Below are 25,477 nucleotides of genomic sequence, written 5' to 3' on the forward strand. Positions count from 1 at the left end.
AGTATGAAATAGCAACAAAAATGTATCTAGACAACAACAATAAGACAGGGTTGAAACAAAATAATACCTCAAATCAGGATTCTCCACAATAACAAAAGGCAGTGTCTAGACATCCCTGGTGGTCCAGCAGCTAAGACTCTGTCGTCCCAATGCAGGGGGAACTAGATCCCACATGCCACAGTAAAAGATCCTGCATGCTGCAACTAAGGCCCGGCACAGCCAAATAAATACACTAGTTTAAAGGGGGAGGAGGGCCCATATCTATAAAGTTCAGAGGGAAAAACAGAAGTATAACCCAAGATCTTTACATTCTGCCAAGGCTCTCATCAGGAATAAAATAAACATTTTCAAGCAAGAAAGAACTTAAGAAATGGTATACCTACATCTCTTGAAAAAAAAAAAAACAAAACAAACAAATAAGAAGCCTAAAAGCTCTAAACTTCAGGTGGCAGATAAAAAAAAAAATTAAATAAGGAATTTAGTCATGAAAAGGTCATATAAAAAGACCAGTGAAATTTCTTTAAGGAATAAGAACTCTTGCTGTAAAGAAAGACTTCACTGAAGTTTAAAATTTAATTCTTTCAGCTTCACATCATTTTCTTTTTTGATAACTTCAAGTAAAATTAAACTCTGGTTAAAAAAAAAAAAAAAGAGCCGAGTCCCAGAGAATAGCAAGGAGAGATAAGAAAGTCTTCCTGTGATCAATGCAAAGAAACAGAGAAAAACAATAGAATGGGAAAGACTAGAGACCTCTTTAAGAAAATCAGAGATACCAAGGGAACATTTCATGCAAAGATGGTCATAATAAAGGACAGAAATGGTTTGGACCTAACAGAAGCAGAAGGTATTTAGAAGACGTGACAAGAATACATAGAACTATATTAAAAAGATCTTAGTGGCCCAAATAACCACGATGGTGTGATCACTCACCTAGAGCCAGATATCCTGGAATGTGAAGTCAAGCGGGCCTTAGAAAGCATCACTACGAACAAAGCTAGTGGAGGTGATGGAATTCCAGTTGAGCTATTTCAAATCCTGAAAGATGATGCTATGGAAGTGCTGCACTCAATATGCCAGGAAATTGGGAAAACTCAGCAGTGGCCACAGGACTGGAAAAGGTCCGTTTTCATTCCAATCCCAAAGAAAGGCAATGCCAAAGAATGCTCAAACTACTGTACAACTGCATTCATCTCACATGCTAGCAAAGTAATGCTCAAAATTCTCCAAGCCAGGCTTCAACAGTATGTGAACTGTGAACTTCCAGATGTTCAAGCTGGTTTTAGAAAAGGCAGAGAACCAGAGATCAAATTGCCAACATCCACTGGATCACGGAAAAAGCAAGAGAGTTCTAGAAAAACATCTACTTCTGCATTAGTGACTGTGCCAAAACCTTTGACTGTGTGGATCATGACAAACTGTGGAAAATTCTTAAAGAGATGGGAACACCACACCACCTGACCTGCCTCCTGAGAAACCTGTACGCAGGTCAAGAAGCTACAGTTAGAATGAGACATGAACAACAGACCGGTTCCAAATTGGGAAAGGAGTACGTCAAGGCTGTATATCATCATCCTGCTTATATAACTTATAGCCTGCATGCTGCAGTCCATGGGGTCGCAGAGTTGAACACAACTGAGCGATTGAACTGAACTGAAATAAAAATGTAGAGTATAATTTCATTTTTTGCTTACCTATCCATCCATCCTTCTCTATATAAATGAGAGATGACCACAGGACGTTTCATCAACAGTCGTTTGTAGTGGGATCTTTGATTATGTTTACTTTCTTATATATTATTTTCTATACTGCTATACATATATTTTAACAGCAATCTCATAGTTATCACGAAAATAATAAATCACAAAAATAAGACTTAAAAATCATATACATATAACTTTAAAATCTTATAAATGTAACTTAAGAGCACCTGGCTGAATGGATGGCTACCCGAAGCAATGTCTTGAAGAATTTTGGGAGAATCTCCCAGATGGTCATATCTGTAAGTGAGATCCACTGGGCTGCCTATGAGGGCCACTTTTAAGTCATTATGAAGCCAGCTGAAATAAAAACAATGAAGTTTTTAGAGCTAAATCACTAAGTCAGTACAGTTACTGGTCTCATCAATGCTAAGTGCTACATCTATTTAAATTTAAAAATGTTAAAAAGCATTAAAGCTTTCCCCAAACATTAACAGATATTATTGTGTACTTTTCAAAATAAAGTGTTGTAAAAATACAGGTATACCTGTGTTTGGTCGCAGACCACAACAATAAAGCAAATATCTCAATAAAGCAAGTCACACACAGTTTTTGCTTTCCCAGGGCATATACAAGTTATGTTTATATTACACTGTAGCTTATTAAGTGTATAAAAAGTATTATGTCAAAAAAGCAATATATACATCTTAATTAAAAAATACTTTATACTGAAAAAAAATACTTTATTGCTAAAAAATGCTAACCATCATATGAATGTTTAGTGAGTGGAAATCTTTTTGCTGGTAGAGACGCTTGCCTCAATGTTGAAGGCTGCTGAATAATCAGGGTGGTGGTTTACTTAAGATTAGAATGGCTGTGGCAATTTCTTAAATAAGACAACAGTGGACTTTACTGTATCAATTAACTCTTCCTTTCATAAGCCATTCTTCTGCAGCAGGCAGTGCTATCTGATGGCATTTTATTCACAGTAGAAATTCTTTCAAAACTGGGAGTCAATCCTCTCTAATCCAGCTGCCGCTTTATCAGCTTAAGTGTATGTCACATTCTAAATCCACTGTTGTTATTTCTACAATTTCTTTATAGAATCTCTACCAGGAGCAGATCCTATATCAAGAAACAACTTTCTTTTTGCTTATCCTTAAGAAGCAACTCCTCATCCATTAAAGTTTTATCATGAGATCACTGCAATTTAGTCACATCTTCAGACTTCAGTTATAATAACTCTAGCTCTCTATTTCCACCATATTTGAAGGTACTTCAACTGAAGCCTCTCAAAGTCATCCAGGAAGGTTGGAATCAACTTCTTCCAAACTCCTTTTTAACACTGATATCTTGACCTCTTCCCAAGACTCAATGTTCTTAATGGTATCTAGCATAGTGAATCCTTTCCAGAAGGTTTTCAATTTACTTTGCCTAAATCCATCAGTAGAATCCTATATATGGAAGCTACCTCATGCGAAGAGTTGACTCATTGGAAAAGACTCTGATGCTGGGAGGGATTGGGGGCAGGAGGAGAAGGGGACGACAGAGGATGAGATGGCTGGATGGCATCACGGACTCGATGGACGTGAGTCTGAGTGAACTCCGGGAGTTGGTGATGGACAGGGAGGCCTGGCGTGCTGCAATTCATGGGGTCGCAAAGAGTCGGACACGACTGAGCAACTGAACTGACAGCCTTCTGAATAAGTATTTCTCAAATAATAAGACTTGAAAATTGAATTACTCCTTAACCCATGAGCTGCAGAATGGATGCTGTCAGCAGGCACAAAACAAGATTAATCTCATTGTATATCTTCATCAGAGTTTTGGGGTGATCAGGTACAATTATCAATTAGCAGTATCTTAAATCTTTTTTCCTGAGCAGTAGGTCTCAACAACGGGCTTAAAATATTCAGTAAACCATAAGCAAACAGATGTGCTATCAACGAGGCTTTGTTGTTCCATTTATCAAGCACAAGCAGAACAGGTTTAACAAAATTCTTAAGAGCCCTAGGATTTTCAGAATGGTAAGTTGAGCACTGGCTTCAACTTAGAGTCACCAGGGGCATTAACCCCTAACAGAGCCTATCCTTTGAAGCTCTGAAGCCAGGCACTGATTTCTCTTCTCTAGCTATAAAAGTACTAGGTGGCACATTTTTCCAATAAAAGGCTGTTTCGTCTACACTGAAAATCTGTTGTTCACTGCAGCCACCTTTATTATCTTAGCTAGACCTCTGGGTAACTCGCTGGACTTTCTAAACTAGCATTTGCTGCTTTACCTTGTACCTTTATGCTATGGAGAGACAGCTTCCTGCCCTAAATCTCATGAACCAACCTCTGCTAGTTTTAACTTCTCTTCTGTAGCTTCTTCACCTTTAAAAATGAAGAGAGTTAGGGCCTTGCTCTGGATTAGGCTTTGAGGGAATGTCATAGCTGGTCTGATCTTCAATCCAGACCACTCAAACTTTATCCACATTAGCAATAAGGTTGTTTTGCTTTCTTATCATGCACTGAGCACTTTGAAGTAGCACTTTAAATTTCCTCTGCATTCATGACATGATTGTTTGGCACAAGAGGTCTGTTTTTTGGCCTATCTATGCTTTCAATATACCTCCTTCAATAAGTTTAATTATTTCTAGCATTTGATTTAAAGTAAGATGCGCAAGACTTCCTTTCACTTGAACACTTATAAGCCACTGTAGGTTATTAATTGATCTACACTCCACACTGTTGTGTCTCAGGGAATAAGGAGACCCAAGAAGAGGGACAGACATGGAGGAATGGCCAGTTGGCAGAGTGATCAAAACAAACCAACATCTACTGATTAAATTCACCATATTATATGGATATGGCCTATGGTGCCCCAAAACAATTACAAGAGTAACAGCAAAGATCACCAATCAAAGATCACCATAATAAAATGTAGTAATAATAAAAAAAAGTTTGAAATATTGTGAGAGTTATCAAAATATGACACAGAGACACAAAGTGAGAAAATGCTGTTGGAAAAATAGCACTGAAAGACTTACTCAACCAACAGCTGCCATAAACTTTAAATTTGCAAAAAACAGACTCTATCTGCAAAGTACAATAAAGCAAAGTATAGCAAAATAGGGTCTGCACACACCAAGTAAAGTCAATGAATTAACTTGCTGTGTTAGAATGCTAACTCTAAGCTAGCTATAAACAAAGACTTCAATTTTAGAATAAGTGACGTTTTTATTTTGCCATATTTACACAGCAGAGTCCTAATTATCTGTTAAGGTCATTTAAATAAAAGTTCATAAAAAACAAACTATATCATTCATATTTATTGTCTATTGACAAGGAAGTATGGATCCAGCTCCTCCAAAAATATTAATAAATGTGGTGACCATATATTCTGGTTTGTCAGAGACAGTAGGGGTTTTTAATCTGTCACCCTGGAATAATAAATCCCCTTTCTACTCTCAACATTGTACCAGTTTAGACAATCAACTATATGGTTGAGCTATTACAAGTCTCTAAGATATAAAAAGATAGAGAGGCATTTTACAAAATAACTGGCCTGTAGTCTTCAAAAAAAAAAGTCAAAATGCAAAAAATTATGGAAAAAATTCAGTGAAATTTAAGCACAAATAGATAATACTACTATATCAATACTAAATTCTTGATTAAATAAAGAATCAAATTCTTAAATGGAGAATGTCCTTGTCCTTAGGAAACCCACACAAATGTGTTTAGTTTGGGATTAAAAGGGCATCATGTATACAACCTACTTTCAAATGATTATGTTCACACAAATATATAGATGGAGAGAAAAGAAAAAAATATAAACATTAGCATCGATTAATCTGGGTGAATACTACACAAACATGGGTAAACAAAGTTGAGTTATTTCAAACTAAAAAGATTAAAAAAATGAGCAGTAGGGAAGAAGTGGGAAATGAAGCTGTTAGAAACTGCCCTTCAACTATCTTTTGGACTCTCACTCCCACTATTAGGAATCAGCTAAGACAGTCATTTTTCATATATAAAACAAATGATCATGTAAGTGTTTTTAAAACCCAGAATATTATTACTAACCTCTTTCGAATTCTAGCATTAAATAGTGGTGCCTCAAAACGTGGATTTGTACCAACCAGAAGGACAACATCTGCCTCCTCAACACCAGCGATTGTAGTATTAAGAAGATAATTGGAACGTAGATCTGTGCTAGAAACATAAAATATAAAATCCAAGTTTACTTTAAAATTAATAGACTGACAATCCACGAAATACTCTGTCATTAAACCCATGGCTCACTGCCTGACAAAAAAATTTTGGAAGTAGTCTTAAACTGCATCAAAAGTTCAAATACTTTATTAATAATTAGATTTTCTAATAACTCCTGGTTTGACTTTGGTCTATATGTGAAAATAACCAGTAGGTATGTTGGAGTATCCAAGCTGTCACATATAAGTCACTGATGCCACAGATGTGTTGATTTAAATACAACCTATGAACAGAAAGAAAAAAAGAAAGAAAGAAAACAAAACACCTAGATCCTAGCCTCAAATCTCTCACCCAGCTCCTGCAGTGGGGAAGACCTCTTCAGTGCACAGGGTGTCAGAATCCACTCTATTAAGTAAATCCTTGAGAGCTATGAGGGCTTCAGCATCCACCAAGCCACCTGCAATTGCTGCCACATCGTTGCCTTGACAACTCTGCAACTAGAAATGGATGAAAAGGCTATCACCAAGAAATCTTCGTTCAGAAAAAGACCACAATGACTCATTCAGAAAATAAAACAATAACGTCATTTTCAAGTAAAATAAAAGCAACAAACTTCTGACAAAAAAGCTTTTCACACTAATTATTAGTCTGAAAGTGAGAAGCAGAAAAGTGTATGTGGGGCCAAGGATAACAACATCTGCTTGTAATAAAGTTGTTTCTTTTAAATTAGGAACAAAAGGCCTCAAAATGAGCTCTGGAAGATGAAGACTTCGGAGTTATATAGTTAAATACAATCTTCTGAAGCATCTGTCATTCCTTCAAGCCCTTTATGTATCTTGCTCTGGCAAGCCTGTTATTGGCTCATCTACTAAAGAGACCATCAAATGCATTCTTCATTCCTGGTAGTGTTTTTGATCCCTAGCATTTGTCTTTTGTTTTCTCTTAGAATTTCCATCTCTCTGCTAACATTGTTCATCCATTTTTGTATGCGGTCTTCTCTTTCCAATATAGTCTTTAACATTTTAGTCATAGTTTAAAAAATACCTGGTCTGATACATCCAATAGTCTTGTCACAGATGACTCTGGGTCTAATGCTTGTTCAGTCTCTGCAAGCTGTGTTTTTACCTTTTAGTACGCCTTGAAAGTCATTGCTCAAAAATGAATGTGATGTACTGGGTAAAAGGAACTGAGGTAACAGGTGTTTAGTAAATATGGTGGTGAGGTTGACTGGGCAGGGAAAGTATTTTCTAGTCTTACGATTAGGTTTTAGTCTCTCAATGAGCCTGTGCCAGTGGGCAGTGAACTATCAGTTTCTTTCATTCCCTCCCCGACATGGTATAGGACTGCAAGAGGTGGCTGAAGTTAGGTATTTCACTTCTCTCGGGTAGGCTAGGCTCTGATTAGAAACCCAGTAAATTAGGATCAGGGCTTCCTAGGTGGTTCAGTGGTAAAGAGTCTGCCTGCCAATGTGGGGGGCTTGGGTTATGACCCTGGGTCAGGTAGATCCTCTGGAGACGGAAATGGCAACCCACTCCAGCATTACTGCCTGGAAAATCTTGCAGACAGAGGAGCCTGGGGGAGTCTAGAGTCCATGAGGTTGCAAAGAGTCAGATATGACTTAGCAACTAAACAAAGAAGTCATCTTACCTAGGTAATATGGTAGCCCTGGTAGGCATCCCTCCAATGTGCTCTTTCATGTATCATGTTCTGCATGACTACCCAAAGCAGCATACAATAATTGCCTACTAAATGATTGCAGAAGTAGGAACCATGTGCTACTGATCTTTATATCCCTACATCTAGCATGACGTCAGATGGCTCTCAATAAATGCTTGTTAAATGGAACGTATCCTGGTAATGTGCGGATCACAATAAACTGTGGAAAATTCTCAAAGAGAGTACCTGACCAACCTCTTGAGAAACCTATATGCAGGTCAGGAAGCAACAGTAAGAACTGGACATGGAACAAAAAACAGGCTGCAAATAGGAAAAGGAGTACATCAAGGCTGTATATTGTCACCCTGCTTATTTAACTTCTATGCAGAGTACATCATGAGAAATGCTGGGCTGGACGAAACACAAGCTGGAATCAAGATTGTCGGGAGAAATATCAATCACCTCAGATATGCAGATGACACCACCCTTATGGCAGAAAGTGAAGAGGAACTAAAAAGCCTCTTGATGAAAGTGAAAGAGGAGAGTGAAAAAGTTGGCTTAAAGCTCAACATTCAGAAAATGAAGATCATGGCATCTGGTCCCATCACTTCATGGGAAATAGATGGGGAAACAGCGTCAGACTTTAATTTTTTGGGCTCCAAAATCACTGCAGATGGTGACTGCAGCCATGAAATTAAAAGACGCTTACTCTTTGGAAAAGTTATGACCAACCTAGATAGCATATTCAAAAGCAGAGACATTACTTTGACAACAAAGGTCCATCTAGTCAAGGCTATGGTTTTTCCTGTGGTCATGTATGGATGTGAGAGTTGGACTGTGAAGAAAGCTGAGTGCCGAAGAACTGATGCTTTTGAACTGTGGTGTTGGAGAAGACTCTTGAGAGTCCTTGGACTGCAAGGAGATCCAACCAGTGCATTCTGAAGGAGATCAGCCCTGGGATTTCTTTGGAGGGAATGATGCTGAAGCTGAAACTCCAGTACTTTGGCTACCTCATGCGAAGAGTTGACTCATTGGAAAAGACTCTGATGCTGGGAGGGATTGGGGGCAGGAGGAGAAGGGGACGACCAAGGATGAGATGGCTGGATGGCATCACTGACTCCATGGACATGAGTCTGAGTGAACTCCGGGAGTTGGTGATGGATAGGGAGGCCTGGCGTGCTGCGATTCATGAGGTCGCGAAGAGTCAGATACGACTGAGTGACTGAACTGAACTGAACTGAACTGAATCCTGGTAAGAGGAAACAAGTGAAGAGAAACAATAACCCCTCTTCTAGAAAGATGTTCCCTGTGGGACTTTGCTGGTGGTCCAGTGTCTAAGACCCTATGCTCCCAATGCAGGGGGCCTGGGTTCAATCCCTGGTCAGGGAACTAGATCCCACATGCCACAACTAAAGAGCCCACATGCTGCAACAAAGATAGAAGACCCTGTGTGCCATAATGAAGACCTGGCACAGCCAAAAAAAAAGATGTGTCTTGGAAACCACAAATACAGTTATTCTATATTTCAACTGTTTACCATTCCAGCTACACGAGAGAGTGCATCCTCCCAGGTGGTATGTGTTAAAAGTCCCTTTTCATTTCTGACCATCGGTTCGGTAAGTCTTTGACGTTTTAGCCCATCATAGGCAAATCTAGATAACAGAAATTACACCATTTGTGGAATCTTTCTAAAAAGGCAACTATTTTCAAATATAAAATCTAAAAGAAATGTTACTTAAATACAGTGTTGGTTAAAAGTAAAATACAACAATAAATACATGGATACAAATAATTATTCCAGATTTCTTTGGAGATAAATTAATATTTCACAAACATTATCTGAAACTCAAATGTCACCTAAAACGTCTGAGTTCTTATCATTTATTTTCAGCTACCCAAAGAAACTTAAAATTATAATACGTTTGGTAGCTGAGAAGGCCAAATCATTTATAAAACCTGAGTATCTCTAGATAGTTCATCAAACTTATGTTATGCAAACTCAAACTTATATTTAGCTTGTATTCTCCAATGAAAAAGAGACAAACTAAAGTAGATTAAGTATCTTAATTTACTTCAATTTCTCCATCTAGGAGAACAAAAGATATTTCTGAATATGAAAACCAGTAAATATGAAAGCCAGTATTATACCTAGGATTATTATTGTCAGTTTTGTTCAGTTCACTATATATCCTAACAATCCCGATTTCAATAGTCTATAAACAGTAACTTGCAAATATAAAAGACTGTTCCTTAAAATGAAAATTATTATAAAATTTCCTTTAAATCAACTGCAAAAGTTAAAGGAAAAAAACACAGCATATACCTGGTTTTATCAGAGATCCACTCCTCATTGATGTCCTCATGCATCCTTGGCAAAATCCTCATTACCTCTCCAGTTCTTGTGCTGACCACAATATTACTTCCAACTGCATCCATTACATCAATGGATTCTGTCTTTCTAAGAAAATAAACACATATATTTACTAGTTGATTTTGAGAATAAATGGACAAAGTTTCTGTTACCTGGTTTACCGAAATCAAAATACTTTACATATACTTTCCTTTCCTTACATATATATACACACACACTCTCATATCTGAGCAGACCATAACGCAAAAACACAAGCAAGTTATCTAAAACGGTTATCTAGTAACCTGAAACAGAAGCCAGTTGGAAAGGCTGTAAATAGCCAAACTGTGAAAACTTGACTATCAAAATAAATAAATTTTTGGGTATGGCTGATTAAGGAGCTTGACAAATCCTCCCTCCAAAAGCAAAAATAAAGCTAGACAAAACTGACAAAAGTAACCAACTCAACTCTCTGGAGAGCTAACAAAAGCAAAAACATCATGTGAAGGTTTTATGTTTAGAGAAACTGCCGAACTTCCAGAAAGAATGGTGGAAACCAGTGGTGTTCTGGCTTGACACTGTTCTTATTGCCCTTCTCACCACCTTGAACTGGAGGTTCTAGTAGGATGGGGCAGGCTATGAAGATAGGGGATTTTTTCTTGCAGACAAAGACTCACTTGATTTGGAGAAATGGGAAAAGTTGTCTGCGTAAGAGATACCTTGGAGGTCACTGACCTGAGGAGCGTCAAGGACCTACTAGCATGAGGCTGCAGTCACAGTCAGGGTAAGCATTCCTAGTGGAGGCTGCACAAATGTGACCAGAGACAGCCCAGGCTATTCACACTCTCCTGGACAACACAGAGACCCAAAAGACCTAATGTAAACTACAAGTTGGGCAGACTTGAAAACAGCCTGAACTCTGAATATGCTTTTCTATCCACACACAAGGGCAACCCACATGACTCAGTGGTAAAAGAACCTGCAATGCAGGAGATGCAGGTTCAATTCCTGGGTCAGAAAGATCCCATGGAGAAGGAAATGGCAAACCACTCTTGCCCATATTCTTGCCTGGGAAATTCCATGGACAGAGGAGCCTGGCGGGCTACAGTCTATGGGGTCCCTAAAGAGTCAGACACAACTTATCAACTAAACAGGAACAACAATCCACACACAGATCCACTGGCAGAGGATGGAAGCTTTACTGGCTCAAAGAATTTGAGCATGATCATTATCTGACTACAGACAGAGAAGCAACTCCTAAGAAGCCCTGCTTAAAAATAAAAATGAGAATATTAAAATGTTCAATGAAAGAAGGAAAGTCATGTTTAAAGATGAAAGAGAAGAACTTCCTTGGTGGTGCAGTGGTAAAGACTCTGAGCTCCCAATGCAGGGGACCTGGGTTCAATCCCTGGTCAGGGAACTAGATCTCACATGCCACAACTAAAGATCCTGCATGCCACAACTAAGACCTGGCACAGCCAAATAAATAAATAAAAATAACTATTAAAAAAAAAGATTAAAGGGAAATATAAAACCATGAATCAACAAGTGAAGATTCCCAGTGAGGATACAAAAATTAAAAAAAAAAAAAGAAACAGAAATTCTGGAGTTGGAAAGTGTAACTGTAATAAACAGCTGACTGTAGCAGTTGAATAGAAGATTTGGGATGGTAAAAGAATGAACTTGATATGATATGTCAACAGAATCCATCCAATTGGAAGAACAAAGAGAAAAATGTTTTAAGAATAATGAATAGTGTCTCAGAGACCTGCTACTGCTGCTAAGTCACTTCAGTCATGTTCGACTCTGTGCAACCCCATAGACGGCAGCCCACCAGGCTCCCCCATCCCTGGGATTCTCCAGGCAAGAACACTGGAGTGGGTTGCCATTTCCTTCTTCAATGCATGAAAGTGAAAAGTGAAAGTGAAGTCGCTCAGTCATGTTCGATTCTTAGCGACCCCATGGACTGCAGCCTACCAGGCTCCTCCGTCCATGGGATTTTCTAGGCAAGAGTACTGGAGTGGGGGTCTCAGAGACCTATAGCACATTAAATGTACCATCATATGTATTATGGAGAGGAGAAAAAAACTCTCTACTTAAACTTTTCGGTTATGTACTATCTTTTTTTATACATAAATACATGGTTCAAAGCCTGGAATTTTACGATGCTCCCATATACTCTGGTGGGAGTTTAAAATTAGAGGGCAATTTAATATGTTTCTAGAACCTGAAAAGCATTCAAATTTATTTCAATGATCTATTTAATTTCTTAGTTTAATCAGAAGAATCAGAGATAGAATCAGAGAAAATGTAAATATATTTATCATAGATTTGTAATTATACAGAAATAGAAATAAACTAAAGGTCTAATAAGAACTGATTAAATAATATATGATATGTATACATGGTTGAAAGTTTAATATACAATGAGAGGAAACTATAAATTTAAAAAAATCAACACAATCTTACCCTTTGGAAGAAGTAAATAATTTTGTGATTAAGTACTCTGGAATTAATTTCCAAGGAAACAACAATTGACTTGCACAAGCTCATCCTATCTATCTAACAACGTACATTCCAGTAAAAGGGTTTTACTTTAAGCAAACAAAAACTTAGTAGACCAAAACAATTAGAACTCAGGAAGAAAATGAATCTTAAATTTTTTTGAACAGTACTGAAGTAAAGGACAAAAAATACAATGATAAATACCTTGTTTCCCAAGGCCGAGCAGTAAAGGCATAGGGCTTAGAGGTCAGGGCACCTACAGGGCAGATGTCAATGATATTGCCAGAAAGTTCAGACATGAACATCTTTTCAATGTATGTGCCAACTTGCATATCGTTTCCTCTGCCTGTAGTTCCCAAATCATCCACTCCTGCAATCTCACTTGCAAACCTACAGGATAAAAATGCACCAAACAACTGGTCAAAGCCGCAAAATTACCTCCTTTCTTATTATTGCAAAGATAATGATTTTCAAAACACTAAGAAAGTTGTTTTCAATGTTAAGTGCAGTCCCTGAATAAAAATTAATACTAAATGCTGGCATCTGAGGTATAACACACATACAGAAAATTGTACAAATCGTGTGTACAGCTCAACAAGTTATCACAAAGTTAATGCTTGCAGTTTCTGATTTTTAAATCCAACTGAAGTTGCTATTAATTCACTCTATTGGCTTATGTAAAAAACAACCAATACAACACCCCTCTTTTCCACCAAATAAAAGTTGCTATCCTTTCCAGTGTTATTATTCCACCAAGTTCTGTGAATATTAGAGCTAAGAATACAAATGATATTCCAAGAGACAGAAAAATAATTACCTGATGCAGCGAGTACACTGTATACATCTAGTCATAATGGTTTTTACCAATGGCCCAATGTTCTTGTCCTCCACAGCACGTTTCCCCTCTAAAAACCGGCTCCTATCACTTCCAAACATCATGGACTGGTCCTTAAGTAGATTACAAAAGAGTCAACCTGATTTTGCTAACTAAAGTAAAACCTGAGACAACCAAAAGAATTAAGAAATTAAGACTACACACCTGCAGATCACATTCACCTCCCTGGTCACAAATAGGACAGTCCAGTGGGTGATTTGCTAATAAGAACTCCATCACACCTTCTCTGTAATATATAAACTTAAGTAAAGTGCTGGCATTCAAAATGGTTTACATACAGGGTATTTAAATAACTGTGACAAGTGTATGTTCTCATTCAGTTAGTATGGATTTTATATTTACTATCAGAAACACCACTGTTAACAATCATAAAAGTATTATTAAATACATAATTTTAAAAATGTTTATGAATCTGGAATAAAATATCATTGGAGAACCTAGAAAATCATGAGTTTTAACACCACAGAATTATCAAAAGTTGCTGAATAGGCCTCAGAAAACTCAGGCATTAATTCAGAAAAACATGAACGCAAAGCAAAAACAAACATCATCAGTGCCAGTACAGTACAATATCACTGCAATAACCTCAGATCAATAAGCCCCAGACCCACTGCCATCATAAGCTGAGCAAAGTTCTAAACAAGGGTTTTTAATGCTGATTCCAGCACAGACTCAAAAACATAAACACCTGACTTCACCTCCTCTATGTGTACTTACTTCCAACTGCTGCTAGAAGCCAAGCACAACTTCTTCAGAGTCTGATACTGAATTTCTCATCTACAGGAAGGTCTACATTTTGAGATGTGCAATTTTCTGCCAAGAAAAGTCACTATGCTGAGTTAACAATAACGTACCTGGCTTTCTTAGTTTTCTCAGAGTTTGTCAGGATATTCCAACCTTTCATTACTGGCATGGCACAAGCAGCTACAACCTGGAATTTCAATGGAGAAATCTCTAAGTATTTGTAATTATACAAATTTTATTTGTAATTATAAGTAATCCAATATATAAAAATATTAAATCATATATTTGAAAACAAGCAAAGAACAGAATATTTTGGAAGATTGAGTTTTTCAGTTTTCATATTTATGATAGTCTGGCACTTTACATTTCTCTTAAAAATAAGACATCATCTTAATTTTATTATAATAATTAATATGATGTTTTAATAAGAGGCTCTGAAACAGAACATCAAATAACTGTTTTGATGAGCAGGCACTACTGAACTAAAATTGCATAAGCCAAAACAGAGTTAAATTGAAAGTGAACCTTTTCACTGCAAGCCTTTTCTCTAGTGAAAAATGGCACAGTACAAGCACTTCCAATGTTGTGTGTCACACAGACATTTGGAAATACTGACTGCTCTAAGAAGGTCTCTTTAATTTCTAAACATTACAATTATATAGGACTTGTACTTATAAAGTATTCTTCGATGTGTTTCCAGTTGTGAAATGAAGAGAATCAATCACACAGAAAATAAATTTATAGATATAAGTAAACAGGACCAGACTCTTGGTTACAACAATACTGATTTTAAATAAAGTTTGCTACATAATTTTAAGTTTTCTACCTTCTACAGCATGGTGTGTAATTTTAGGTATTCAGTACCTTAGGAGCTTTCTCAATTTCAACAAGGCACATCCTGCAGTTTCCAGCAACAGACAACCTTTCGTGATAACAGAATCGAGGAATCTGCATGCCAACCTTCTCACAAGCCTAGAAAAGAAAGTAAAAAATATTTGCAGTAGAATAACCTGACCTCATCTGTGTCTTGTCTAAAACACAGGAAAAAGAAAACAAACAAAAATCAAACAACAAAAAAATGAAGCCATCCACTACTTATCTAATTACTCCTAACTCCAAATATCTGCGTCTTCATTCTACCTTCATCCTCAAAGAGATTTCCCTCCTTTTCTTTGTTCTTGACGCCAACCTCTGTCTGCTCTGAAGATACCTCTTTAAAGATCCTCACCATGCCTAAAAACTGGATAAAGCATCCTCAGACTGTGTTTGACTACTCACGTCTCCTCTGGACCACTCTCTACAAAGATTCCTCATTCAAACTCTGTCCCAGTGGCTTCACGTCCCTGGATTTCCTCATTGACTAGCTTTCCTCCTTTAGATTAGACTTCATTTCACACCATCTAGGTGGCTATAATCTGGTTCTGTGTTTGGCCCCATATATCCCACTCAGGACTCCCCACTGTTGGCTAAGGGCTCTTCTCAGTTCCCATTTGCCTAGTGAGGGGGATTAGTTCAGCTCTGCCAATTTTCCCTGCTCCTTCTCTGAGCCTATAAATGCACTTAAATTTCGAGAGTTAGTTATTCCATCCTTAGCCCTCACTCTAAAGCAATCTCATCAATTTTCAATATTTTTTAACAATTTGATAAACACGCACCAAGTCTTCCTGTGTGCTCGATGCAGTGGGTCCTGTCCCAACCTTCACACTAGCTCATCTTACATACTGATTACATTCGAACCTTCATCTGCAATCCTGACAGTCTTCCACTTCGTGTGCATGTTCTTTAGACAGTTAAAATTCAATCTATTTCCGTCCCCTACGTTTCCAGGGGATCTTCCCCACCCAGGGATCGTACCTGGGTTTCCCGCATTGCAGGCAGATTCTTTACCATCTGAGCCACAGGCAAGCCCTGTCCCCTCCTATATATCCCCAAGTAAGATAACAAAGCCAGAATTCACAAAAACTCCTCTGCTCTTTATCATTCCAAAAGGCCTGTCTATCTACATCTCACTCTCTCATGAATATACCCTTTTGTTTCCATTTCCATTGCCACAATTTTGGGCCTTCTCATTTCCTGCTCCACTAATGCAAGATATACTCTATCCTTGTCTCACTCTAATCTTAATCTCCAAAGCACCATCCTCTACAGTCAATGTCATACTGCTTAGTAGCCATGAAAACTCTTGATGGGCCAAACTACAAGCTCTTTAACATTGCACTGACTATCTTTAATGACTAGATCTTCTCCAATATCACAGTTCTGATTTCCTGCTATCTCCTCTTCTACACATACCTTGTTTCACCAGTACTAAATGACCTGAAGTTTCCTTGTCCACATATAAACATCTATTCATCCTTTAAAAACTTCTCAGGGATCATCTGAGATATTTATGACATCTCTTCTACCACCTCCTATTCATGCCAAAATACTCTCCACTGTACACGGAACATATTATTGTTATATATTTATTGTTTATATTTCTACGCCTGATGGTGCAAAAGTTACTGCTAAAATGAACAAAGAGTATTTAGCTCTGGCAATAATTTACAGTGGAATAAAGCACTACTTCTCCACGACCAATTTTGTTAGTTCTGGAAGAAATTGGAGATATTAAGTGTTTGGGGCATAAATTCAAGAACCTACTACCCTCCATTTACGTGCTTTGTAGGACACCTTCCTAGAAATATTGTTAAAAACAGGAAAGTTACATAAATGTGCATCAAGCAGGCTCACAACAAAGATTACCTTTCTCCCAAACTTACTCATATTAACTAATAATTTATTTCATATAACTTAAAATTTCTAAATAGGAATTTATTTGTAAGGCAGAAGTGAAACAAAAGAATTGCTATAGTTCATTAAGAAAGTCAGAAACAGAAAAGCTCGTTCTGATATGCCAAGATTTCAAATCAAAGTTATTTTCATATAATTTTACTATCTACAGTTCTTTAAAGAGCATTTGTCAAGGAATCTTGAAAATTTTAGAAGTAAACAGTATCAAGAAAATAAATTGTTTTTTTAAAATCAGATTATGCACAAAAATAAAGAATTAAAATTAATGCCTACTTGAAGGACGGTAGTTCCTGGTTCCACCATGACAGACTGACCATCAACAAATACTTCAATCAAGTTGCTTGCTGCTGTGGCAGTTGTTCGAACTGATCATCCAAAACATTAAGGTGAAGATGAAATTAGCAGAGGGTAATGGATTACATAACTAACCTACAGGTCTAAGTTTTTTCCTCATTTTATACTATTCCCTTCTATTTCTCTAGAGGCAGACTTTTAAAATAGTGAATTAGAGGAAAGCTTTTCCAATCCTTAATACCAAATGGAATATAGTTGTCTATTTTTAACAGCAGTTTAGGCTGTAACTTTTTTGGCCCTGCTGTGTGGCATGTGTACAATCTTAGTTCCCTACCTGGGATTGAACTGTGCCTCCTGCCACTGTCAGTGTAGAGTCTTAACCATGGGACTGCCAGGAAGTCCCAGTTATAACTTTTAATGCCACTGAACACATGTTCCTGGGAAGATCACTTCTCAAAAGCAGAACAACTGCTTTTTCCATTCTGGCACTGATGGGCACTTCCTGTTACTTTCCATTTCTATGAACTGTTTAAAGCTGTATTATTCTATTCAACTATTCTATTCTATTTTTAATAAAAACTATTATATTTTTAAATAAAAATAAACCACTGACTCAACATTGTTTCTATTTTTATTTAAAATCTATTATGGATTTAGGGTCTTTCAAGAAACATTCCATAAACCTATAAATTTACAAAGATAGACAGTTTAGTGCCCACAAACTTGCAATTAAAAAAAAAGATACTCACCACATCCTTTAGAAGACTTGGAAAGGCCTACTAAGGCCTTTCTTACAGGTATCCTTAACATAGTGCTAAAAATAAAACAAAGAAGGGCTATGTTATGATAGAAAAAAACAATACGAATAACAAACTTTTCAGTAATATTTTATGGGTTTAAAGCACTTCATACACGTATTTTATTCCATCGAACATTTCACAAATCCTAATATTGTTTCTCAAATTATAGAGATGAGAATACTCCATCTCAGCTAAAGTAACTGACTTTTACATCATCAAGAAGCTAAGGAAGAGCTGCTAGTATACAAATATGAGCCTTCTAATTCTATACAAAGGGCAGTTTTGTTGTTTTTAATTATAAACAAATGGTCAAACGTAAATACAACTATGTAGTAAAATAAATTCCAAGAATTAGCTTATCATTAGTTGCTATGTAAAATAAAGCCTACCTTTCTGCCTTCATTTCCTGCTAATACGCACTCCAAAATTCTATGTTCTGAGCAGTTATCTACTAAATGCTCCTGAGATATTCTGAGCCTAAGATATTCACAAGTCTAGGCTTGAAAAAGTCTGGAGTGCCATTTTGTGTGTCAAGCAGTACATTTATCTTTCAGATTTGCAATTATTTGTTTATATGCTTGTTCTACCCCTACACAGTATCATGAACTTCTTGAATCTTTCTATCTCTACCCTCAAGGATAGTGCACAGTAAGCTCTAAAAGAGTGGTTCTCTACAAAACACAATTTTGTTTCCCAGGGAACATTTAGCAAGGTCCAGAGAAATTGTCTGGTCATGATGAGGGGAAACCTATTGGCGTCTAGTGGGTAGAGGTCAGGGTGCAATTAAAGATCCTACAATGCTCAGGACAATCTCCCATAATATAGAATTACCTAAAGTGCTGCAACTAAGAAGCCCTCTCTACAGGATTTGCTGAATTACTGAAATAAATTAAAGTAGGTTACATAACTTAACAACAATTAAAGGTGTACATAAGCAAACACTGAAAAGTTATTTGATCTTTTACTTTCCTGTCCATTCACTTGATCATATGGACAAAGCACTGCTGAATCAGAACAGGACAGATTCAAAATCAACAATCAATATTTCATACAACAGTGTAAAAGATTTAATTACTATTTTATGTCCAATACAATATGCAGCTGGTGCCTACTTTAGCTAGAAAATCCATGAGGACTATTTGTATTGAACACCCAGCATCAAATGGAAGACTGCATAACCTCAACATAAGAAATACAGATTTGCAAAACTTTGGTAAGTGCTTTACACTTATTCGGCTACCTTGCAGGAACAGAAAAAATCAAATATAAGATGGGAACGTGCTAATGATGACTCACTTCTAAAACTAGACTGAACATGTTTTGGTAGAGGGCTAGATAATACCACTCCACATTCACCATGTACCACTGCATCCATCCACTTCCCTCCCTCCAAGGTACTATCCTATTCCAAGCCACCATCATCTCTTGCTTGGACTATAAAAGCAGCCCCTAACAGGTCTCCTGGCTTCCACACTGCTCCCATTGCCTCTCTCATCTTCCCAAGGGCTGTGGCCTCAGACTGAAATGCTCTTTCCTCAGATCTTCCTGGGCCCTCCTCATCCTTCAAATTTCTGCCTTAAAAGGCATTTCTCAGGGAGATTTTCTTAGACCAGTCTAACTAAAACTATCCTAACTACTCTCCAGTCATGTCACCCATTTAATTCTTCCTTGCAGACTCACTTCTAGTTTATAACAGACGTCCAATAACTATTTGTTCTATCTCTACCATCCGGCCATCACTTCCACTTTCCTGGCATTAGAGTGTAGGTGCTCTGGCAGTCTTGTAACACCCTGCTTAAAGATGCACATACAATTCAGTGGGAAAAAAAAGAAGACTTTCAGTAAAAAACCAACCTGATGTTTATTCATCAGAAGCAGTTCATGTTACAGCTTCTATACTCTCAGAAAGTTCTGTTTCGGAGCAGAGCTGTATCTGATCCACGCTTTTATAGTACATGTGCATGCATTAGATCCCCCAAATTTAAACAACGTAGCTTTGTCATTTGCAGTGCAACCTTTGGGCCAACTGTTTAAATGTCCCTTTCTTCCCCATCAGTGAAAATGGTAAGAAGTGCTACCCAATGCAGCCCTTGCACAAAACCAAAAAACAAAACAAAAGGCATGTACAGTTGCTAAAGCAACAGCGGCCAAAGATGCCCTGTAGCAGGTATGTGTTAATTTGGGAAGAAAGGCTCAGTCTTTAGACCTAAGTCACTGACAGAGGTCCTCTCCAGAAAGGGGACTGTCCTGCATTTCCGTGCAAAGGGAAGGTCACCCACAAGGTGCACTTGGGCCAGCGTTCCCCAGGGCCTCCAGGTTTCCTCCTACTCTCTGCTCCATCAGACCAGAGATCTAGCCTAACAGTCCTCACCTGCCGGCTCTCGGGGGTTCCCGAGGAGGCGGGGTGGGACGCGGCGCAAAGTCAAGGACAAGAGGAGAATGAGTGGGCTGAGACAAAGGAAACAGTCTCGTCAATAAACAAACGCCGGGCGCTGCGGCACCTCGGCCTTCTCACCCAAATACGACCTCACCTTCTCCCTGGAGCCGCGGAGGCTACCCTGCAGAATTGTCTGCAATACACCGACCCCTTCAGAGGCCAGGTTGCTTATTCAATATGGCGGCCTCGGGTATCTCCGCCAGCCGGGCCTGGAAGAACGGAAAGCCGGGAGGGACTAGAAACCCCAGTTCGACAATTTCCGGCTGATAGACTTCGGCAGCTTCCGTCGGCTTGACAGAGGGCGGGCGGAGGGCGTAGCACCCGGGGGGAGGCTGGGGTGGGGTTGGGGGTGACGGGGGCCGGCTCGGACCCGCAATTCCGCCGGAAGTGGCCTGTCGGCTGAGGCCGAGCGTTTTCGGCTCTCTCCGGCACCCTCAGAGGGCGGGTCCTAGAGTCTTCGAAAACCTTGGAGGTAGCAATTTAAGAAATACCCATTTTATTAATTGATTTCCAGACGCAAAGAAAGGCCAAAGGATGAATTGCGGGCCATTAATTTAGAGCCTTTGCTTTTTACGTTGAAGAATCTTAACGTACTTTGACCTTTAACCTGCGGCCGGGGGCCTCGGAGAGAAACGCCTCCTTTTCTATATAAGGGATTTCCGGCCTTTTGCGGCCCTTTTTTCCTCTTAGCGCTGGGCGCTGACCGGTTGCGCGCCTCTTTCTTCGCTGCCTCCCAGTTCGAGATTAGCCGTCGCCATGGGTTTTGGAGACTTGAAAAGCCCCGCTGGCCTCCAGGTGCTCAACGACTACTTGGCGGACAAGAGTTACATAGAGGGGTGAGCGCATTGGCCCGGGTCAGGCAGGGCCGGGTTGGTGGGGCCACGTGGCGCCGTCTCGGCTGCGGCTAGAGGAAGGGAAACCCGGTCCCAGGGCTCTCTCGGGGGAGGGGGTTGCGAGGGAACAAGGGTTAAAATATGCTTTTTCCGCATGCTTATCTCCACCAGGTTTTTCCACCTCTTTGCTCCGTTAATAGATGTAAGCCTGTAGCTCCATGTTAGCAATTGTAATTTCTGAAGAGGTCTACTGAGTGGCAAGCATGCCTCCGGGTATCGCGGAGACCAAATAAATGATCCCTGATCCTAAGAAGCTTATTTCTTACAAAAGACAAAGCAACTTAGGTACCCCGGTGACGAAAGGGCGAGTTCGTAGTGTTTGTCATTCATTTGCTGGTGTTTGTATCTCTCCTTATAAAAGTGTGTGTAATTGCGTTTGTATCATCGGCAGGTATGTGCCATCACAAGCAGATGTGGCAGTATTTGAAGCTGTCTCCGGCCCACCACCTGCCGACTTGTGTCATGCCCTCCGTTGGTATAATCACATCAAATCTTATGAGAAGGAAAAGGCCAGGTAAAATTATCTGTGTGTTTGCTTGAAGAATAGAATACTTTCGGAGCTTAAACTCGGGGTTTTCACGTGACAAGTTAGGGTTCAGGGTATTATAGTTTTGTTGGGATATTGTGAGCTAATTTCTCCATGACTTGAGAAGGGCCAAGAGACCGAAATCCTCCGGTTTTTTCACGTAGCAGGTAGAACGTGACCATATTGAAGAAAAAAATCGGTCAATCTAGGAAATAGAAAATTTTATTAAAGCCGCACCGAGAATTATAATCTCTGAAAAACTCCTCCAAAACCTGACAGCTGTTCCCTCCACATAAGTAAGACAAGGCTGTACATTAATTAACGTATTATTTAATGACGGTTTATATAATCTAGGTCTACAGGTGGGAAGCAGGTCATGGTTCATCATGACCCAAGATTAAGAAAAAATATTTCTTTAAGAGGGTTGATTAATGCACATATACAATGCAGCCTAGAGGGGAGGGAGGTGGTTCAAATGGACCAAGAAAATTTTTATTTTTATTTTGTCTTGCCACAAAATATGAATTTTACTTGATCAAAAACAGCAATTCACCTTTTCCCCACACTGCCCTGCCAATGTGCCTGACCTTGACCTGGGAGCAGGGGCGGGGGGCAGACCTCTGGGATGAGTGGGTCCTTCAGTCTCCGGAAACTGCTAACAAGAATGGAAGTTTGAGGGGGTAGACTCCAGTTCACTAAGAATGGAACTGAGCATACTTAATGAAATCTCAAGTAGAAATACTCATTCTGAAAGTATGTCATTGTCCGTATTGAATATAATGTTTCACATGGTACTGATGATGGTTGGGTGAGAAGCTAAACGTATATATAAAAGTATTTACCAGGGAGGGTTGAAGGGTAAATTCTTAGTACAAAAGAAATTCTTTAATTGTAATGAAAACAAGTTCTCATGTGTTATGTGAAAGGGGACATCATGGTGACCTAGTAATATTTGATTAATTTTTTTTTTTCAAGCCTGCCAGGAGTGAAGAAAGCTTTGGGCAAATATGGCCCTGCTAATGTGGAAGACACCACAGAAAGTGGAGCTACAGATAGTAAAGATGATGATGACATTGATCTCTTTGGATCTGATGATGAGGAGGTATGGCATAAATTGACTTATGTGTGTATCACTGCTTAAGCACAGGCTCTGTAGCCAGAATCCCTGGGTTTTAACCCTGGCTTCACTTAAAATTACCTGCCTCTTAAAAATTCTGACTGGCTACATGATGAATAAAATCAAATCACCATCTTTCGGCTGAGCTCGTGATGGATTTGCTTTTTTCTGACAAAGCCGGTCTTTGTTACAACCCACCAGCTTTAAACTGAGGAACAACCCGCTTTGTGAAACACATGAAATTTTTCCTTTACAGGAAAGTGAAGAAGCCAAGAGGCTAAGAGAAGAACGCCTTGCCCAGTATGAGTCAAAGAAAGCCAAAAGTAGGTCATTTTATAATTCATGTCTAATTGACTTGATAGATTTCAGAATGTGAATAATCTTTTTAAAAAACTAACCTCCAAAGTAATTTCCTTTCCTCCATATTTTGTTGAATTAGAGCTTCAAAACTTCCACAGCTACTGGTCTGCAGCTGTTCTTAAAGGTAGCAGCTGTGGCATTCCACTGTGGGAAAGAAACTGTCACACAACTCAACACCTCTTTCTCAGCACAACAGAAAGTGGGCGTGTGTGTGACAAACACAAGGTGTGTGTTCTGTACTTTTGTGTGGCTAAGGAGATGATCCACTTAGAAACAAATTAAAGATTTGTTAAGTGACTTGGAGTAGGGCAAAAAGAATTGTTTGAACAGTGCTGTTTCCTGTACACTTTTGAAATTTTTTTTAGAACCGGCACTTGTCGCCAAGTCTTCCATCTTACTAGACGTGAAACCTTGGGATGATGAGACCGACATGGCAAAACTAGAGGAGTGCGTCAGAAGCATTCAAGCAGACGGCTTGGTCTGGGGCTCTTGTGAGTTTAGTCTTCTCTTTTTGACACTGGCATCTGCATAGTTTCCAACTGTGTCAGTTCTAAAACTTTTTTCGATCTTCTTTTCAGCTAAACTAGTTCCAGTTGGGTATGGCATTAAGAAACTTCAAATACAGTGTGTAGTTGAAGACGACAAAGTTGGGACAGACATGCTGGAGGAGCAGATCACTGCTTTCGATGAGTATGTACAGTCTATGGATGTGGCTGCATTCAACAAGATCTAAAATCCATCATGGATCAGTGCCCTTAAATAAAAGTTTGAAAGACAACCCTTGGCTCTTGATTTCTAAATAAGAAGGTGGTACTTATATTCCATTTTTGAGGGAAGAAATTCAGTGGCTAGATAATTCATAAATAATGTAAGTTTAGGTCAGCATTGTCATTCAACATTTAGCCAAAAAAGGACTACCTGTTATGAATACTATGGCTACGTGTACATGTAAGGTAGATTTTATAAACAAAAGTGGACTTAGGACAACTTCTCTACCTGTTAGTGATGTCCTCTGTAAGTGGTGATACAACTTTTACTGCATTATTTCAAGTGTTTATATTATTGGAGAGGTGTACTTGACTGAGAATTTGTACTAAGAGGTTTTTTTTTTCTTTGACCACATCACTTGGCTTTTGGGACTTTAGGTTACCCAGGTCCAAGTCAGTTAACTGCCAAGAGTTGATTTTAGATTAATTTGGCCCATATATAATGGCTCAGTTACAAAGTTCTCCAATAACTGAGCTGACTCCTCAATGAGAATATTCAGAATATCTTGAATCATAAGAAATGAGTGAAAAACAGGTAAAGTGCATATGGTAATACTAGGCACATGGCAAATATAATTTTGTTGGATAGTTAAACATTTGGAGTTAAAGGAATTAAAGGCCAAGACTAACTCATTTTGTAGTTGGTGACAATGGCTGACAGTAGTTTGTTGTGACATAACTTTTCACTTTTCATACATTGGAGAAGGAAATGGCGACCCACTCCAGTGTTCTTGCCTGGAGAATCCCAGGGATGGCAGAGCCTGGTGGGCTGCTGTCTATGGGGTTGCACAGAGTCGGACACGACTGAAGCGACTTAGCAGCAGCAGCAGCAACAACATCTTCAAGCTAGTGTCTACTTGTGACTAAAATCACAAAAGTCCCAACTAAAAATGTTATGTGTTACATGAGAGTTAGGATGTATGTGATTTACTAAAGGATACCTACCAAACCCAGAGCTTGGTTTCCCAGTGGTGCTAGTGATAAAGAACCTACCTGCTAATGCAAGAGACTTGGGTTCAATCCCTGGGTTGGAAAGATTCCCTAGAGAAGGAAATTACAGCCCACTCCAGTATTGTTACCTGCATAATCCTATGGACAGAGTATCCTGGTGGACAATGGTCCATGGGGTCACAAAGAGACATAACACAAAGTGATAGCCTGTAGGCAACCTGGAGGAGGGGAGGAGTCCCAGAATTTGCCATGAATTGCAACCTGTGTCAAGGCAACATTGTCAATTTTAAATGATGCCTTCTGTACTGTTCAGGGAGAATTTGTGTACCTGTGTGGTAGTGTGGAGAGGGAAGCAAGTGATAGACTTCATTTTCTTGGGCTCCAAAGTCACTGCAGATGGTGACTGCAGCCATGAAACTGAAAGATGCTTGCTTTGGAAAAAAGCTATGACCAAACTAGACAGCATATTAAAAAGAGATATTACTAACAGAAGTCTGT

At 38.9% G+C, this 25,477-nt stretch overlaps 2 protein-coding genes and 2 non-coding genes across 4 annotated transcripts in view; 3 read left to right on the plus strand and 1 right to left on the minus strand.

The window, feature by feature from the left end:
• Positions 1-20,942, minus strand: part of NDUFS1 (NADH:ubiquinone oxidoreductase core subunit S1) — a 33,881-nt gene extending 12,939 nt beyond the window's left edge. The window contains exons 1-13 of the mRNA XM_069578108.1: positions 20,460-20,942; positions 17,878-17,942; positions 17,108-17,199; positions 14,906-15,013; positions 14,152-14,228; positions 13,442-13,523; positions 13,220-13,350; positions 12,607-12,792; positions 9,871-10,005; positions 9,085-9,199; positions 6,243-6,388; positions 5,763-5,891; positions 1,928-2,057 (exon numbers count right to left, since the gene is read on the minus strand). Coding sequence (XP_069434209.1) covers positions 1,928-2,057; positions 5,763-5,891; positions 6,243-6,388; positions 9,085-9,199; positions 9,871-10,005; positions 12,607-12,792; positions 13,220-13,350; positions 13,442-13,523; positions 14,152-14,228; positions 14,906-15,013; positions 17,108-17,199; positions 17,878-17,938 — 1,392 coding nt within the window. The 5' untranslated portion in view covers positions 17,939-17,942; positions 20,460-20,942. The remainder of the gene's footprint in view (positions 1-1,927; positions 2,058-5,762; positions 5,892-6,242; positions 6,389-9,084; positions 9,200-9,870; positions 10,006-12,606; positions 12,793-13,219; positions 13,351-13,441; positions 13,524-14,151; positions 14,229-14,905; positions 15,014-17,107; positions 17,200-17,877; positions 17,943-20,459) is intronic.
• EEF1B2 (eukaryotic translation elongation factor 1 beta 2) lies at positions 20,023-24,039 on the plus strand. Its single transcript, XM_069578110.1, has 6 exons — positions 20,023-21,201; positions 21,650-21,772; positions 22,760-22,886; positions 23,158-23,224; positions 23,627-23,752; positions 23,840-24,039. Exons 1-6 carry the CDS (start codon positions 21,122-21,124, stop codon positions 23,992-23,994), a joined length of 678 nt encoding a protein of 225 aa, XP_069434211.1. The 5' UTR covers positions 20,023-21,121; the 3' UTR covers positions 23,995-24,039.
• Positions 23,003-23,081, plus strand: LOC138434886 (small nucleolar RNA SNORD51). The gene has a single exon (XR_011254945.1). It is a non-coding gene; the product is annotated as a small nucleolar RNA SNORD51 (small nucleolar RNA).
• Positions 23,352-23,485, plus strand: LOC138434892 (small nucleolar RNA SNORA41). The gene has a single exon (XR_011254951.1). It is a non-coding gene; the product is annotated as a small nucleolar RNA SNORA41 (small nucleolar RNA).
• Positions 24,040-25,477: the final 1,438 nt, after the last annotated feature.

Source organism: Ovis canadensis, chromosome 2 (genome assembly GCF_042477335.2).
Source record: "Ovis canadensis isolate MfBH-ARS-UI-01 breed Bighorn chromosome 2, ARS-UI_OviCan_v2, whole genome shotgun sequence".
NCBI classification, from domain to species: Eukaryota; Metazoa; Chordata; class Mammalia; order Artiodactyla; family Bovidae; genus Ovis; species Ovis canadensis.

Coding starts and splice junctions, on each gene's coding strand:
- EEF1B2 (XM_069578110.1), top strand. CDS start 21,122: ATGGGTTTTGGAGACTTGAAAAGCCCCGCTGGCCTCCAGGTGCTCAAC. Junction 21,202..21,649: donor GACAAGAGTTACATAGAGGG/GTGAGCGCATTG, acceptor TATCATCGGCAG/GTATGTGCCATCACAAGCAG. Junction 22,887..23,157: donor TTGGATCTGATGATGAGGAG/GTATGGCATAAA, acceptor TTTCCTTTACAG/GAAAGTGAAGAAGCCAAGAG.